General features: G+C 40.9%; 1 protein-coding gene across 1 annotated transcript; it reads right to left on the reverse strand.

Moving 5' to 3' along the window:
* Nucleotides 1-339: 339 nt before the first annotated feature.
* Nucleotides 340-9,411, reverse strand: DMP1 (dentin matrix acidic phosphoprotein 1). Its single transcript, XM_089303238.1, has 4 exons — nucleotides 9,354-9,411; nucleotides 8,821-8,864; nucleotides 5,619-5,651; nucleotides 340-2,849 (listed from the first exon to the last, which is right to left on the reverse strand). The coding sequence occupies exons 1-4, from the start codon at nucleotides 9,409-9,411 to the stop codon at nucleotides 1,563-1,565; spliced, it is 1,422 nt and encodes a 473-aa protein (XP_089159364.1). The 3' UTR covers nucleotides 340-1,562.
* Between the last annotated feature and the right edge of the window lie 9,706 nt (nucleotides 9,412-19,117).

The following is a 19,117-nucleotide window of genomic DNA, read 5'->3' on the forward strand; positions in this document are numbered from 1 at the left end:
AAATTCATTCAGCGAACCAAGAAGCCTTCTTAACCTTTATTCTGACTTCCCATTTTTCACAAGGCTCTGCACCCTCACAAGTTCAAAGCTGCATTCACTTGGGGAGATTTGGACATATGTGTATACACATAGACACACACACACACACACACACACAAGCACTTCCAAAAGTTCATGGAAAACGGAAGTAAAAGATCAGTTTATTTTATTGTAAAACAAAGTTTTGAAATCCACACATAGCTTTTTCATAATACACATTTTTCATGAAGCTTTGAAACACTCCTGTACGTCCTAATAATTAATATCACTAAAATAAATACACACATACTTTCTGGGTATTATTATCTTTATTACAAAACAAATATTCTATATTGAGGTAACATTTCAAATAGTAATTGGCAAAAATCAATTGAATATTATGTACAGAATTTTTCTAGGTGCAACACACACGAAGATCTCAGGGTACAGGTTTTCTAGCATTGCACATAAACTGATTTTAGGAAAAGGAAAGCTGAAAGTTCTCTATTTGAACAGGGATTTCATTCCCAAACGCTCCTCTACCCAATGCTCCATATCAATGGTCAGTGAAGTAAAGTTCATGAGAGTTCTACAAAAATCACTGAATAGCAGAAATAACTTTTTAAAAATTGTTCCTCCAAAACACCTCACCATGATATAATTTGAAAGTACTTTCGCAAACTAAAAACCTAATCATATAGAATTAACTATTGCTTATCTCAAGGATAAATAGAGTTCTCCTGTCTTCCATAAGGAAATTTTATGCAACTGTCCAGTTCCAGTGTCTATTCTGCTGTGAAACCCACCCGAATTTCCCAGGCCAAAGTTGATCACCTTCTTCTTCCCTCCTATGTATCAGGTCTGTGCCTCAGTTATCGCATTCACCACACTGGATTGCAACAAGGCTTCCCTCACATGTGTCCCCCCTTAACGCCTCACTTTAGGTATTTCCCAGTAAGCCCCTCAGAAGCAAGGAGTGTGGCTTCAGCTTCTCTACGTCCCCAGCACCCAGCACAGGTCACAATATGAGGCTACTTCAAAAAGTGTGCGAACAATGGAATTCAAAGTTAAGTTTATTTGAGTGCAAAAGCATTTTGAAACCCATGCCCATAAGGGATCTTCAAAAAGTTCATGGAAACTGTATGATTAAAAAAAAAAAAAAACATGCTCAGATTTCAAGTATTTTTGCATCATAATGAACTTATCTCTGAATTCCATTATTTATAAACTTTTTGACGTACCCTGGTAAAAATCTCAGTAACTGTTCATCAGATTAATGAGTTATGAACTATTTCAGCTGTGAATTATAATGCACCTCTTTCCTTGCTTCCAGTCCTGTTGAGGGTGTTGTGGTGTCATTTTCCGCATTGTTTAAACTTCTACGGGATAGTGACACTCGTTACAAGTATCATGTCCAGCATTCCTTTCAAAAAGAAACGGTCTCTTCTGATTAAAACACCAATAAATTATAATTACAATGGTTTCCCTACTTGCAAGCCCCAAAGAGTCCTTTCTGTGAGAGCCACTCCTTGGGAAAGCTGAGGCTAGTAGCCGTCTTGGCAGTCATTGTCATCTTGGTCGCCAATGGGCTTGTTGTTGTAAGTGTCAACTGTCAGTTTTCTGCTTTCCATGTCCATGCCTCTGGCCTGGCCGTCTTCCTCACTGCTCGACATGCTCTCAGTAGAGTTGCTGTCTTCTTTGGATTTGCTGTTTTCCTGAGAGTCACTGCCAGCCCCTTCATCAGATTGGCTGTCCTGCTCCGACTGACTTTCCTCGCTCGGGCTCTCAGCAGACTCGCTCTGGGACTGCAGGCCCTCCTGGCTGGAACTGTTCTCCTCCTCAGTGGTCTCCGGGCTCTCCTCTGAGGATTTCAGGCTCTCGTTGGAGTCGCTGTCGGCTTGCTCCTCTCTGGATTGGCTTTCTGAGCTGGAGGGGACGCTCAGGTTGTCCTCTTGGCTGGAGTCGCTGTCCTCCTCTGTGCTGCTGGTGGTGGCGTCTGGATTATCGCCCCTGGACTCACTCAGCCCCTCTTCCTGAGACTCACTACTGCTTTCTTGAGACGGCAGGTCAGCCTCCTGACTGGACTCACTGCTGGGGTCTTGCTCATTGTTGCTGTCCTCCTGGGACTGACTCTCCCTGCTGTCTTCCCTGGATCGGCTGAGGCCAGCATCTCTGGAGTCGGGGCTTTCTGTGGAGTCCTCAACTTCCTCCTGTGTGTTGCTGTCCTCAAGCTCATGCCTGTCATCCTCCTGGGAAATGCGGGACTTCCAGAAAAACCTCCGACGGGGATACTCCACTGATCGGCTCTGCCCTGCATCTGGAGTGCTCGCTTGTCTGCTGTCCCCATTTGATTCTTTTGATCTGACTCCAGCACTGCTTATTCTGGCCTTGACTCTCTCGCTCATGATGCTGTCCGGATCATCACTCTGCATTCCTTCATCATCAAACTCAGAGCCATCGCCGTGACTGCTCTCCCCGTCACTGCCGCCTCCCACCCAGTGCTCCTCACTCTCGCTGTCTGGTCTGCTGTGGACCACGCCCTCATGGTCAAGATCCCTGCTGTCACTGGTGGTGTCCTGGGCACTGTCTTCCCTGGACTGTGTGTTGTCAGCAGAATCCTCCTCACTGCCTAGTTCAGAGTTTCCTCCTCCCTGTCTCTCCTTGGGCCCTGGGCCATTGTCTTCATCACCGAAGGTGTCATCTCCACTGTCATCTTCATCATCTTCTTTATCACTCTTGGAGAAGCCACCAGCTGTTCTATAAAGATATTGGCCATCATCAGAGATCAGGGCCTCCTCTGAGTCAGTGGTGTCTCTGGAGTCCTTACTGACCTGGAGTTTGGGATTAACAGATGTAGTCAGTATTCCAGGAGCTGACACGGAAGGAATCATCTAGTGTCTACATGGGCTCTCTTTGCTCCCTGTGTCCCTCCGCTAACCCAAGGTCAATTTCACTGCTCATTAACATCTCTGCCCAACCCTACACAGGAAAAAAAGAGGAGTCTAAACTCAAGCCATCCTGGTTTCTAAGGGAACAATTCACTCAATGTCACAAAAACGGTCTCAAAAGCTTTCTAGAAATTCATACATGAAACAACTCATAGCATATGATTCTCTAAAGAAAACCCTCAGAGAACTTTTTTTGTGAATCAAAGAGTTGATTTAAAATGTTTGGTTTAAAAGAGTTTTTAAGTGGCCAGCGTTGTGGCATAGGGGGTTAAGCTGCTTCCTGTGACACTGGCATACCATACAGGCACGGGTGTGAGACCCAGCTGCTCCACTTCTAATCCAGTTCCCTGCTAATGAACCTGGAAAAGCAACAGAAGATGGCCAAAGTGCTTGGGTTCCTGCATCGACGTGGGAGACCCGGATGAAGCTACAGGCTACTGGCTTTTGTCTGGCCCAACTCAGCCATTTTGGCCATTTGGGAAGTGAACCAGGGGATAGAAGAGCTGTCTCACTCTCTCTTTCTTTCTGTGTGTGTGTGTGTCTCTCTCTCTCTCTCTCTCTCTCTCTCTGGCTATGCCTTTCAAATAAATAAAAATAAATGAATCTTTAAAATAAATAAATAAAATTTTAAAAAGAGTTTTTAAAAATATTAACTAGGGGCCAGCTTTGTGGTGTGGTGGGTAAAGCCACTGCCTGTGGTGCTGGCATCCTATATGGGCTCTGGTTCAAGTCCTGGCTGTTCCACTTCTGATCCAGCTTCCTGCTAATGTGAATAGGAAAGCAGTGGAAGATGGTCCAAGTACTTGGGCCCCTGCACCCATGTAGGAGACTCAGAAGTTCTTGGTTCCCAACTTCAGCTGGGCCCAATCCTGGCTGTTGTGGCCATTTGAGGAGTGAACCAGCAATTAGATTTGTCTTTCCCTGTCTCTCTCTCTCTCTGTAACTCTGATTTTCAAATAAATAAATCTTTTTTTAAAAGATAAGATTAAAATCTTAGCTAAAATGAAGTAAAATACTATAGTAAAGTATACAAGGGTCTTCAGACAGTTCATAGAAAAATGCACATTATGAAAAAACTATGTATAGATTTCAAAATGTCTTATATCAAAATAATCTTATCATTTAATCCCATTTTCCCACAAACTTTTTGAGGCACCCTGGTATACCTCATGCAAATCATGATTATACTCCGTTAACATTGGCAGAGAGGAGCCTGTCAAAGGTTCAGTTAGCAGTAGGAAACCAGTCTGAGCACCAAGGCAGCTTAGTTCTAGGTGTGATTCAGAGAGATTAAATTCCTGCATCAAACAGCTGTGTGGTCTGCATTCATGAGGAAGGGTAAGGAGTCTTTATACATCATGCTCAGGAGAAACGAACTCTCTGCACCAATAGCCTACAACAGAGCATTGTCGCCAATTTTGTTTTGATTTTTCTGCAAATCAGTGTTCTGCTGATCAGTGTTCTGAGTTTGCATCTGGGAGTACCCCTGTTGGCATCTCTTCCCAGTAATACACTGCTGTGATAGAACTGAGCATGGGCTGAGCACCACGTTAAGCACACAAGTCCTTCTCAAACAGAAATGGTTGCCCATCCTTAAGAGTTTAAAGAACTCTGAGGCAACAAATCACTAAGTCCCCAGCAAATAGCATTCCCCCAGTCCTATGCTTTTAAATTTCTAGAATGTTCCTCAGATGAACTTGTAGTAAATCAGAATCGTGTGCCTACTCTTCCAACTCTGGCTGAGAATGGAATGCAATGTGGGGTGAAGTTTCAGGGACAAACCTGGTCCTGGAATCTCAAGAGCCACCCACAGGATAGAGTTTGGTCCCAAAGGTAGGACAGGAAAGAAAGTAATAACATTTCATCTTAGTGAAAGTGTTTTAAAGCCAAAAATCAGTATTTTAACAAAAACACATTAAGTCTGCCTTTCTCACACTCAGGACCGATAGAGAAGACTATTCTAAAGAGATTATCATGAAAGCAGCTCTTTTCCTTAAAATTTCCTCAGGGCTCTCCTGTCCCCTCCTTTAACAGGATTTGTGACACGGAGCAGGTCTCCAGGCCCAGTAGGCACCTCATGTTAGCCAGGATATTTTTCCTTGACTGATCAAAACTATTCCAATTGTAAAAGACCATTTCAGTGTGTGAGTGTGCGTGTGTGTGTGTGCCTGCATACTTTAACTAGGAAGGACATTTAGGGTGACAGTGTTTATATTCTGGCCTCAGATGATAAAAATGGAATGAACAGCATGTCCAAATCTGAATTCTCCTCACTCATTTTTCCCTTCCTATTTCTTGGAACTATTTAGCCAGCATAACCAATGGTTAGAAAATATTATATTTAGAACTGTTGCCAGGTAATTTAATCTAACATCATTTCCTCCCATTCCTAAGGAGCCTGAAAAGAAAGACTCATTTAATTACCTGTTCCTCTGAGCTAACTTTACTTTCTTCTGATGACACACTGTCCTGAAAAGAAAAAAAAATGAGGTTTATTTTTCCTTTTAGTATTTCCTCAGGAAAGAACACACTATGGTACATATCCATTGCTTGTGGTTTGGATTTACTACTTTGAAAATGACAAAAGCTGATGAAAGGCGTGTTGAAGTTACTTCATGAGATAATTATGACAGAAATAAATGAGATAGTTACCAGGGGTGGTGTTGGTGGTGGAGCCAAGGGATCCTGAAAAAAAGGAAATGAAACAAGTTACTCCTACACAGATGAGTTAGGTCATTGACAATATTGAGAATAACTAGGGTTTTTTTTTTTTTTTTTAGTTTCTTGGTATATATTTTACATCTCCATGAGTAATGAAATTTTGTGGAAAGATAGCTGACAAATGAAGTCAAAATGACTAATGCAAAGATCTTGGGATATAAAATATCTGGAATAGTTTTATATTTCTGATATTTCAATTACCAAAAAAAGGACTTTTAGGGGCTGGCACTGTGGTGTAGTGAGTAAAGCCGCCACCTGAAGTGCCAGCATCCCACTGGGCACCTGTTCTAGTCCCAGCTGCTCCACTTCCAATCCAGCTCTCTGGCCTGAGAAAAATGGAAGATGGCCCAAATCCTTGAGTCCCTGCACCCATGTGGGAGACCCAGAAGGAGCTCCTGGCTCCCGGCTTTAGATTGGCACAGCTCTGTCCATTGCAACCATCTGGGGAGTGAACCAGCAGTGGAAGACTTTCTCTCTTTCTCTCTCTCTCTCTCTCTCTCTCTGCCTCCAGCTCTCTGTAACTTTGCCTTTCAAATAAATAAATAAATGTGTTTTTTTAAAAAAAGGAATTTATTTGCAATTGGCTGTTCATTCAACCTAGAGAAAATGTAAAATAGGAAAATTAGTATTGGAACTTTGAAACAAGAGTTAAGTTTCAGTTAACTCATTGGTTTGGGTTTTAGACTGAAAGCCAACTATCTTGGTGTTAATCCTAAAAATCATGCCTCATATCTCCAGGGCCAGTGCATCAGGTTAAGCCATTGCCTGCAACTCAGCATCCCATATCAGAGCATCAGTCCCAGCTACTCCACTTCTGATCTAGCTCCCTGATAATGTTCCTAGGAAAGCAGCAGAAAACAGCCCCAAGTGTTTGGGCCGCTTCCATACATGTAGGAGACCCAAATGGAGTTTCTGGCTCCTAGCTTTGGCCTGGCCCACCCTGGCTGTTACAGCCATTTGTGAAGTGAACCAGCAGATAGAAGATCTCTCTTTCATCTCTCCCTATCTCTCTGTAACTTGCCTTTCAAATAAATAAATCTGTAAAATACAATAAAATAAAAAATAAATAAAAATCATATCTTCAAGGAAACCCCTAAGTCTTCAATGAAATGGGGTATTATTTATGCCATGTGAATGTGAATGCAATTTGCTTCAGCTGTCTGATCTTTAGTTTCTTATTCATAAGCTAAGAAAATCAGCACCCAAAGTTGCTGTGAGGATGATATCAGATAATGCCTCTGGGAACATTTGGAGGACTATTTTGTGTGATATACACTAAAGAAGAGTTCCATTCTGTAAACATCCACCTTGTAAAAGTCAGTAGTAGACAAAATTGAGTTGAGAAAGCCATTAAAGCTTTCTGGAGTCATCTATGAGCACTGACACTAAAAACAAACATTGAATCTGAAATTTAACTACTATGGTTATAGTTCTAATTTATTTCACTTTCCCTAGACTCATAAATACTCTAGGAATTACCTGAGCAACTCAGGGTTCCTCTCACCTCCCCTCTTCTCCTCCTCCCCCTTGAGCATTGCAAGGTCCTGTGTGGAGCACCCAAGGTACAAGGGAGCGCAGGGAGGAGCTGCTGCTGGCAAGTCCTCAACATGCCTCAGCAGCGGTAGGCTGGAGATATTTTCTCAGAGCGAGGATCTGTAATCATATATGTCTTTGCCCTGTGATATTGCAGGCAGGCGTCATCGCATACTTGACTCCAGTCAGTTATCATGCAGAATTAGCAGGTGGCAGGGAGCAAGGCATTGGTGCTTTCCTCAGGCCACATCTAGACTTGAGAACAGGTCATGTTTGTGGGTCTCTGGTTGAATGAGAGGAGGATCTACAGTGGCGTCTCTTAAATTAACTAGACTGTGGATTTTTCTGATAGAAGTTCTTGAGAAACCCTGCAGTGTCTATTTCAACCTCAGGCAGAGCAGGAGCCCCCTCAGGCCTCTGAAATTATCTGGCCACCACCAAAAGCACTGGCCTCAAGCTCCAACACATGCAAAATGCAGTGGGAAACAAAGCAGTGAACAGGATTCTCTGACTTAGTGGAAGATTTAAGCTCATACATCTAGTGGCAGTCTTGAGAACTGACTGACTTCCTACGCCTGGCTCCCTGAGAGGGACATACACACTGACTAAGAATATGGATCCTGGAGTCCAAGCAACATAAATTCAAAGTCTGGCTCTAAAATTTTTAACTATATATCCTAGACAGACCAGGTTACTGTCTGTGCTTTAATTTCCTCATCTGTAAAGTGAGAGAAATATGACATCTAATTCACTAGGATCTTGTGCAGATAAGAAAGTATTAGTGCATGCAAAGCATTGAGAACCATGCCTGGCAAAGGTTTTGAGTTACTTAGAGTTAATAACTATTGAATTGTTGGGAGTCAAAACTCAGTGTAGCTATCGCTCCAAAGACTGCAGTATCCTCCCATTCTTCTATCTATTCTTGCCTCTAGTACTTGACCTCCTGCCTGCCAGGCATCTCATGTTAATAAATGCCTTGGCTTATTATGATCCATTCTTCTGCACTTCTATACACATCTATTATAAGAATAAAGCTGAAAAAAAAGCTTCCTCACCAAATTATACTATTAAGCATTTATTTCTTTTTTTGTTTTAAAGATTATTTATTTGAAAAGCAGAGTTACACAGATAGATAGGGAGAGATAGAGAGATCTTCCATCCATCCACTGGCTCACTTCTGAAATGGCCACAACAGCTGGAACTGGGCCGATCTGAAGCCAGGAGCCAGGAGCCTCCTCTGGGTCCCCAACGTGGGTACAGGTACCCAGTGAGTTGGGCCATCTTCCACTGCTCTCTCAGGCACATCAGTAGGGAGCTGGATTGGAAGCTGGGCAGCCAGGACTCAAACCAGCACCCATATGGGATACCATCATTGCAGGTGTTGGCTTTACTCATTATACTGCAATGCCAGCTCCAGCAATTTTTTCCTTATATGAACTAGTAATTGTAGCTCTATTTATGATTCAGACTCTTAATATACTCGTTAAAGCCCTTAACAGTTTCAACATTTGCAATGGAGTCAGTTGGTTTTTTATATATATATATATATATATATATATATATAGCATCAAAATATTCCAAAAGTAATATTTCTACTCACCTTCCATTCTTCAGAGCTCTCAGTTTCAGTGTTTTCATATCTGGCTACCTAGAAAGCATAGTGCACAAGATCAACCCACAGAGAAATTCCCAAGACAGTAGTTATTAACACTTTCCATACTTAAGAGCAGTAGTGGTCAAATTTTAAGTTGCATCAGAATCACCTGGAGACCTTGTTAAACACAGATTACTATGCCTCGTCCCTAGAGAGATTGGTTTGCTAGGACCTGAGAATTTACATGTCTAACAAAGCCCTAGTTTTGATGTTGGCATTGCTGGTCTGGGACAACATTTTAAGAACCATTGCTTAGAGGGAAGAAAACGAACATCATAGATATATGAGGGGCAACTGAACAGAATCAGGGATAACCTAGATGATATTTTAAAGAAGTAGCCTCCTAATGAAACTACTATTTTCATCTGAGTGGGACATACACAGACACCTGAATAATAATAATAACAATAACAATAAAATAAAAACTACAGTTTTGGGTGTAAAGCCCACTCCCTGCACATCCATCCCTACCCTGATACTTACCGGGAGGGCACAGGTTAAGCCCCAAAGGAACATGAACAGGATGCTGGTCTTCATGGTCAGGTGTGATGCCTCTGCCTGCAATGAAAGATACAGGTGTTTTCCTCTTTGCTAAAGAAAGAAAGTAGCTTCACTCTTTTAACAGTTTCTTCCTATTAAAAAAATTCATCCAAATGTCCAAATAAAGTGTACTAATTCAATGGAGTGTGTCTCTATCATAAGAAGGATAAAGTACTGTTGCATACTAAAAAGTAGGTAGAGACAACTTGAAAACATGATGCTAAGTGAATGAAGTCAGACAAAATGCCACATCTGTATGATTCCAGTTATATGAAATGTCCTGGATAGGCAAATTTCTGGAGACAGACAGTAGATGAGTGGTTGTCCAGGACTTGGGAAGATGAGGGGTTGAGAGCTGATAGTGAAGGGGAGGAAGATTTCTCTTGGAGGCTTTGAGAATGTTCTAAAATTGATTGTGGTGAAGGCTGTGCAACTCTGTGAACGTATTAAAACCCATTGAACTATACAGTTCACATGATCTTGATAAAGATTTTTAATTAAAAAACTTCACTCCTAAGAGATGAATTGAAAACTTTCAATAAAAGATGCAAAAACACTTCTTTACTAACCTTATTTTAAAAAGCAGAGGGAAAAGTAGAGAAGAATAGAGAAATTTCTAGCCATTCACTTTCATAATAATTATGCACCTTGACAGAGCAACTTAGGAAATTTATTCCCTCTAAAAATCTACACTTACTGACACTGTTGTTGGGTGGAGGTGGGCATTTGTCTTCACACACACGCGAGTGCATGTTTCTAAGTTACATTTATAACCCCATAATAATGTCTAGACAAAATAGATTGCTTTTGCTTTTTTTCTTTCTTGATCTGCAAAGGTTACACTTTGACAGTCTTCCTATTACAGCTCCAGAAAGCTTTAACGGCTACTGTGAGACATTTACTCAGATATTATACACAATTATGCTAAATTCTTTTAGGTGTCTTTCACAGCACTGGAGGATCTAGAGATTAGAGGTTTGAAATACCCTTATGAATTGTGCTGACAGCAACCTATCAAGTCAAACTGTATTTTTCTGGAGGATGGTTTCATTTCACACTCAAGAACTGAAGACTTGGCAAACAATTTGTTCTGTATCCAAAGATAGATGTAGACATACTAGCTGCTAATGTTAAAAACATTGAAATACTTAAAGGAAAGCAATTTTCCCTTGTAGCTGCCCTAACATACTTGTTGAATCAACTTCCATGGACTTTGCAAGAAATCTTGCCAGCTTAATTCAGATTTCACTTTTGTTATTGTTGTTGTCAATGTTGATATAGTCTATCCTAGTAACAAGAGAGAAAAGCTACCTGGGAAGACTGTAAAAATTTCCAGTGCTCAAATCCCATCAGCACTAAATTGGTTCACCTGGCAGAGGGCTAGGCTCATTTTTATATCATCTTAAGTGATTTTAACCCTTGAGGTAAGACATAAGAATATATCACTCAATATTATCTGACTATACTGAATAATATCTGAAATACTGTACACAAGAAGTCAACTCATCTTATTTTTAAAACTTATTTAAGAAAATAATAGCAATTATAAGATTAGAAACTGAAAAGCTTCCTCATTTCTCCTTTAATACAGACCAAATAGTCACACAGAACCTCTCATTTGACATTATCCACCTTCGGCATAGTTATTTTTAATTTGTATTACTTTCTTTGTTCTAATTCAACATGGCACGTATTACTCTTTATATTTTGACATTATTTTAATTTCATTTTTAAAATTTCAGCCTAATATCAATAGAGAAAGGCAAAAGAAAACACTCAATAGCACCTAAAATAAGCCTCCTGAAGAAGACAGATTGCTTGAGGTATTGCTGTTACACATGGGATCTTCTAGACCACGTGTAGAATGCATGGCCTGACCACAGATCCCTCTCTGTCTGGGATGACAGACTCTTCTACAAGGAAATGGAACAAATGAAGCAAATAAAAACACCTGTATAAAAAGATAAGAATGTATGAGGGGACATTAAAGCCTTGTTGAAAGCCAGCTCTATGGCAAAGCTGATAAAGCCACTACCTACAGTGCCAGTATCTCATATAGATGTTGGTTCAAGTCCTGGCTGCTCCACTTCTGATCCAGCTTCCTGCTAGTGTGCCTGGGAAAGCAGCAGAAGATGGCCCAAGTCCTTGGGCCCCTACACCCACATGAGAGACCTAGAAGAAGCTCCTGGCTCCTGGCTTTGGGTCAGCCCAGAACTGCCATTGCAGCCAACTGGAGTGAACCAGCAGATGGAAGACCTCTCTTTCTCTCTCTCTCTCTCTCTCTCTCTCTCTCTGCCTCTGCTTCTCTGTAACTCTGCCTTTCAAATAAATAAATAAATAAATCTTTAATAAAAAAGAAATCTTCTTGGAAAATGTGCATTATGTTTTAATTTCATTGTTCCACAAGCTTTTCCAAGTACCCTCAAGGAAATTAAAAGTTTTGACATTTATCTGTTGTTTTCTCAAAAATACACACTTTCCATGAACTTTTTGCAGGGCCCTCATATGCAGTTATGTCTTCTATATCAAATAATGTTTGCAATGTCAATTATGGAGTGACTGTTTGGTGTAGCAGTAAAGCCAATGCTTGGGATATGCACATCCTATATTTCAGTGTCTGGGTTCAGGTCTCACCTCTGCTTCCCATTCAGCTTCCTTCCAATGCACATCCTGGGAGGCAGCAGGTGATTGCTCTAGTACCTGAGTCCCTGTCACCCACATTGGAGACTCAGCTTGACTGCTGGGCTTCTAACTTCAGCCAGGTGCAGCCCTGGCTGTTGCAGTCTTTTGGAGAGTGAACCAACAAATTGGAGATCTGTCTGTCTATTTTCAGTGTTCTTCTCTCTCCCTATCTACCTTTCAAAATAAAGAAAAATACTTTTCAGTAGGTCAGTTATATTTAGCACTCATTGAATTCTGACTGTATGCAATGTATCAAGCTAACACGAATATGCAGCTAAACAATACAACATCATAGTTATCACTCCTTTGCTTTATTTCAATGGTTTTAGCATCATATTTCAGTTACTTATTCAGTTCATAATAAAAACTTATTGATAAGCTCTAAATAAATAACATTGTTTATTTTAATTCAAAAGACTATATTTTGAAAGTCCTACTAGTCTACTTTAAATACTTTCACAATATTCCCATATTCATGAAACCTAAATGTGTTTTACTTGCTTTGCTGATTAAAGCTAAACTTCAAAATGACTCTTCAATCTGCATCCTGTTTGACAAACTTTTCCTCTCAGAAGAACTGTAAAGAGATCTAATTAAAGTATTTCCAGGAACACACCTGGCTCTATTGATATAACATATCATTTTAATATCATTATTTATGGTGACATTAACAATAGACACAAAATAGGAATAATTTTTACCCAAAGTACAGCTCTCCTCCATCCTCCACATAGCATAATGCCTCTCACATCTATACATACTTAACATCTTCTACACAGCAGAGCAAAAGTCACTTTTAAAAAATTAAATGATGAAAATGTCTTACCCTCTTTTGTCAAAAAGTCTCAAAAATCAGGTTGAAGTTCTCACTGCGGAAATCTCAATGAAGCCACTCTCGTGTTGATATTCTGATCACTTCTCTGATGGTTCAGGAATTTAAACTCTGCTGCAGCTTTGAAGAGCCAATCAGCCTCTGGCTGGGGGTGACTGACATCACAAGGTGTCACCGGGACCCCAGTACACCCACACTTCCTCCAGCTGGCAGAGGAAGATTTTCCCTAAAAAGCTCTTGTGGTTCCCAAATGACTAGACTAGTTTCCATTAAATTGAAGATCTTCCTAAAGCTTTATTTTGATTTCTAAATATATGTCATTCACATCCATGCAGGCTTATGAACATTATAAACAATGACAATGTCTTCCACCCACTGACAGATCCTTGCAGACCCAAGGATGGGAAAAGAGGAGTCAGGGGAGGATGGAGGGTTTCCTGTTAATGTACGCTTCCAGGTAGTATACAAAGGAGACTACTAAAATGCTAGTTTTTCTTAAATTGTTGGTTTGAGATTGTGGGCTTTTATTCCTTCTCTTTTCCTGGTATAATAACTCACCTCTTTTCTTCCTCCCTCCCCATCCCCATGTACACATGATGCCCCTAATTCATACTAATCTAATAAAGTGTCCACTTACACTTTTCTATAGTGATTAGAAATGCTAAAGCGTCTTCCTTAAGAAATTGTTTTTAACCAAAAATCATTTAAATTTAATATTGCACTATTCTCATCATTGGTTGCCATATTTTGGTGACTCCCTGAAATGAGAATTAGCACATGGAGAATACTAGTTGGGTAGCATCCATTTGCAAGAGACTCTGTGTTGTCACTGAAAATGTAATGACATGGATAAAGGGATGTTTACCAGAACGCTTTGCAGGGAGTGTACGGAAGACCACTGCACGGAAGTGGAAGTGGGTTTGGCGCCACCCCAGGAGCATGCTCATGTAACAATAGGGTGCTGCTGAACCAACATTGCTGGAATATAAGCATCTGGACTTGAATTTCCTCAAGAGTAGGGATGTTTGCTTTGTTAACTGGTGTATACACAGTGCCCTGTTACCTAGGACAGTTCTTGAGCCATAATAAGCACTCAATACATACTTTTTAAGTGACCAAATATTTTGATTGGAGAATGAGTCAGATCATCAGCTTGCCTGCAGTGCCCACGTGACTCCTTCTTTTTTGACAGTGCTATGATTTTTGGAAATTTACCTGATGCTCCTAACAACCTGCATCTAGAAAATCAGGGTACCTAGCTTTACCTGGGAAACCAGTGTTTCGCAGAGTGAACTGCCACATGGGACAAAGGGACAGAAATGAGGACGGAAGAGTCAATTTTCACATAGGGTTGACTGGAAGGTCAGAGTTCATATGGGGAAACTTTAAATTTCCTGTGCCCTGTTCTGGCTCTGAATTACACTTCCTGGTGGGTTCATGGGTCTTCTCTGAGGTCTGTCCTAAAGGAACCTTATAATCAAATGACACAGGGATTCTAACAAGAGATGGGCAAGCATGTTAATGGACATTGTTTTAAATTCTCTCCAAACCCTACCAAAAAGAATGGGGTGGCGGGGACGGGGGAATTATATAACAAAAAATTATAAACAGTGCACAAGGAGGCCAACGCTGTGGTGCAGTGGGTTAACACCCTGGCCTGAAGTGCCAGCATCCCATATAGGCACTGGTTCGAGACCCAGCTGCTCCACTTCTGATCCAGCTCTCTGCTGTGGCCTGGGAAAGCAGTAGAAGATGGCCCAAGTCCTTGGGCTCCTGCACCTGCGTGGGAGACCTGGAAGAAGCTCCTGGCTTCTGGCTTCATTTCAGCGCACTCTGGCCATTGCAGCCATTTGGGGAGTGAACCATCGGATGGAAGAATGACCTCTTTCTCTCTTTCTCTCTTTCTCTCTCTCTCTCTCTCTCTGCGTCTCCTCTTTCTGTGTAACTCTGACTTTCAAATAAATAAATAAATATTTAAAAAATAATAAATAGTGCACAATATTTACAACAAAACTAGCTGTTTTCGTTATCTATTCCTATATTAAAAACAAATGTAGGTGCATTTGGCCTAGTGGCTAAGATGCCAGTTAAGATGCCAGCATCCCAGTTCTTGCATTTGATTCTCAGCTCCCGTTGCTGACTCCAGCTTCCTGCTAATGCAGACCCTGAAAGGAAGCAGCAAAATCCCTCCCTTCCTCCCTGGTTCCTGGTTTCAATCCCTGTCTAGGGCCATTGCAGATATTTGCAGAATGAAACACCAAATGGGAGAGTGCATGCTCCTTTCTCTCGCACGTCTGCTCTCTCTCTCTCTCTCTCTCTCCTCTCTCTCTCTTTTCATCCCAAATAATTAAATCACTGTGCTTGTATCAGTGCTAAGTGTATAGACATTGTATATCATGCCAGCTCCCTTTTAGCCTCATCTAATTTATATCTACATGTAACCAAGTTTAATGCTTACTGTCTATTCTTATTACAAGATCTTTCCAATGATTTTGGTTGTGTTAATTCTGTGATAGATGTCCCAGGAAAGTTTAGAGGAAACAATATTACTTGAGTTCCAGCATGTTGATAATCATCTGAGGCCTTTCTGGCTGAAAAGCTACCATTTTATTATCTGTCATGGCCAAGGCTGCAGTCATCTGAGGACTTGATTGGGATAGAACCTTTAAGATGGCTCCCACATACAGCTGTATCTGGGAGCTCAGCTGGAGCTGTTCCTCAGAGCACCACTATTGTTTGTACCTTCCCTAGCAGCTTGGCCTTCACACAACACAGTGGCTGGGACCTAAGAGCTGCCCAGAATGTCACTATCTCCACACACTATGGGTGAAATCAGTCACAGGCCTACCCTACAGTCAGCAGGAGAAGTAGCCTCTGCCTCCTGATATGAGGTGGGGAATGCATGTATGGGAAGCAGAGAAAATACTGAGGCCCTATTTGGAGATTCTTTACCATGTTGCATGCCAAGTTATACCAAAGTGGCTAGAGACAAGCCACCACTGAAACAGGACATACAGGGGTAAGCAGAGGGAGACAACAGGATGTGCAATGGACACAGGAGATGAAACCCAGTCAATAATTACTGCTGGTGGATGCCAACAGCCCACAACAATATCTGAAGGATCTGAAGCCGTCTAGCCCAAAGATTTCTCAAGACTGAGCCATGACCACTGCCTTCCAGGACAGATTCACAAAGGGAATAATTTGTGAATGGATAGAAAGTTAACACAGATATGGAGAATAGAGAGGACAGATACATGTGGGACAGGGGAATGGATCTAGGAAGTCTTAGGTTCATTAACAAAACATGGTAACAACAGAAGGAGCTGTGTGAAATTAGAAAGCTACCTTGAACCATGATTGCTTCTAAAAGTACAGGAAAACAAATTTTTTAACTTTGCAAGGAATACATGCTAAAAATATGAAATACATGAAAAGCATGCTAAATACAATGAAAGCATGCTAAAAAGACATAATTAACTAAAATTCAATCATAATGTCATATTTCGAAACTAAGAAAAAGATATTCTGAAACTGACACAGTAATGAAAACATAAATGAAAATCAGAAGAGCTTAAATATCAAAATAACATAAATGAAAATGAAAATAACTCAAATATGAAAAATCAGAGAAACTTTAAATAAAAGAAATATTTCAGAAACAAGAAGAAATCTAGAAGGAACACAAGAGAAAATAAATACAGCAGATAATTTCTTAAGAGAAATAGAAGGCAAAAGAGAGAAAAATATTTTAAATTTAAAAGAAATTCAGGGAGCTGGCATTATGGCACAGTGGGTGTGGCTACCACCCGTGACACCAGTATCCCATATGGGCGCCAGTTCTAGTCTTGGCTGCTCCACTTCAGATGCAGCTCTCTGCTATGGCCTGGGAAAGCAGTAGATGGCCCAAGTCCTTGGGCCCCTGTGACCACATGGGAGACCTGGAAGAGGCTCCTGGCTCCTGGCTTCATATTGGCGCAGCTCTGGCCATTGTGGCCATCTGGGGAGTGAATCACCAGATGGAAGACCTCTCTCTCTCTCCCCGCTTCTGCCTCTCTGTAATTCTGCCTTTCAAATAAATAAATAAATCTTTTAAAAAATAGACGCATCATAAAACCACTCATAATGTATTAATTTTACTTGCATTTTATCTTAGATTGGAAAAAAAAACTATAAAACAAGAAAGTTACAAAACAATTGGAAATGTGAACATTGACTTTCCATTTGAATTTTAAGAATGACTTTTGGTATATTAATGGTATTGTGGTATTTATTTAGAAGCCTTAAATGTAAGGGATTGAAATGCTATAATATCCGGAATTTGCTTCAAAATAGAATGGCGAAGGCTAACAGGGAAACAGATGAAATTGATTTGTCCACTACTAAAGCTGGATATGGATAGTAGTGGCTTATTATACCATTTTCTCTATTTTTGTAATTTTATATTTAAGAATTTTCCATGATAAAAACCTGTGAAACACTTAACCAGGCTTTCAGTACCTAAAAGGCTATCAAATATTCTATTTTTCCTGAGAATATACTTGTTTATTCCATAATATCAATATGAAATCTGGATCCTTTATAATTAAAGAATAGTTTTTCCATGAATTATAAGTTTGTAACCATTTGAAGCATTACTCAAGAAGTAAAAGTGGAGTCTATGCCATTTAAGCATATGAAATTCAGATGGAATGATTCCTCTTGATTGTATGTGAGTTACATTCATCGAAATGAAAACTCCACACACATTAATGAGTATTTGATAAGAAGATGCATAAATGCAATTAAGGATTAATCACAATTATAAGTCTTCTCTTATTCATGAAATATTATAGCTTTGAATTTCAAAGGGTGAAATGAACACATTCAGCAGTCATTCCCCAGACAATATTCTTTTTTTCCCCTGTATGTTAAAGAAGTTTTTAGAATAAGATCTGAATGAACTACATTCATCCACAAATACATTAGCAGCAGACCTCCCCACCAGAGTCCTCTGCTCCAGACCCGAGGGTGTGCCCTGAGCAGGAGAGCATGCTCCACCTGCCCTGCTCACTTACAGCTGCTTCCACTTCTTGCTAAAACCTGGATATGCATGTGAGACACAACCACCACGTGGATGGACAATTAACTAGGCTGAATCGCTGAAAACAGGCCTACTGGGTGACCATCAGGCCTTCCTTACCTGTCAAATCCTTTGGTACCTCCCATGCTTATCTGGTAAGGTCCTTTGGCACAGACAGAACTGGAAGGTCTAGTCTCCAGTGCTCCTGGAGTCCTTGTTGCTTTCACTTGGCAACTCTCTAATGATGTTTGGATAGTTTTCAACATAAAGATCATTCCCTTCCTCCCCTTCCATGGGCAGAGGAACCACTTGGTCAGATGAGTCCACAAGTACTTACTGTCAAGAGACCATCCAACAAGCATGTACTGGGCTCCCTCCACCTTCACATCCCCTGCAAACAGCTGGAAGCTTGACTAGAGACAGAGTGACACAAGTCTACACCTGTAAAGATCCCTCTGACACACAAACCAGGTGACTCGTCCTAGCTGCCACGAAAGACGGGGTCCTGCGCAGTGGCCAGGTGTCTCTCCTTTTCTCCATCATTGCCCATTGGCTGACTGATGAAAATTTGGGAAGCAAGATGCACTGCCAACTCTCAAGGATTCTGGAGCTGCTTTATGCTTGTTAGCAGCAGTAAAGGCCAACACTTACACATTATGTCGCACCCTGTTCTGGGATGAGTGTGAATCACCATAGCCTAAAATGTAAGAAGTAACTGGGATGGCTGTTGGGTGGGGACCAAATGTAGCATGTACCCAGTCACAGGGATGGGAGGAGAAAAGAATAACGGATGAATGTGAAATAATTCTGATTTGTCTAGGCAGACAGCAGCTTCGACTCAGGCATGAAAGCATCTTCCAGATGATTATGTAAAAAAACAGACCTCAAAAATTGACAGTTCCCTCCCTATCCATAACTTAAAAATAGGATACATGCTCTCTTCCCCCAGTCTGCTTTAAAGCACTTCCTTAGCATACACTTCGGTAAGTGCTGTATCAGTTCCCACTCAGTCTACTTTGACTTTGGCTGGAAAGATGACAGAGCCCATCTTCTATAAAAGCCACTGTGGTAGATAATTGCACCATGTGTTTCTCCCTTTGCATCTGCCATCCACAGAGGCTGTTCTT

The sequence above is a fragment of the Oryctolagus cuniculus genome, chromosome 8 (assembly GCF_051225735.1).
Source record: "Oryctolagus cuniculus isolate XC-2025 breed Fujian yellow rabbit chromosome 8, ASM5122573v1, whole genome shotgun sequence".
In the NCBI taxonomy this organism is placed as follows: Eukaryota; Metazoa; Chordata; class Mammalia; order Lagomorpha; family Leporidae; genus Oryctolagus; species Oryctolagus cuniculus.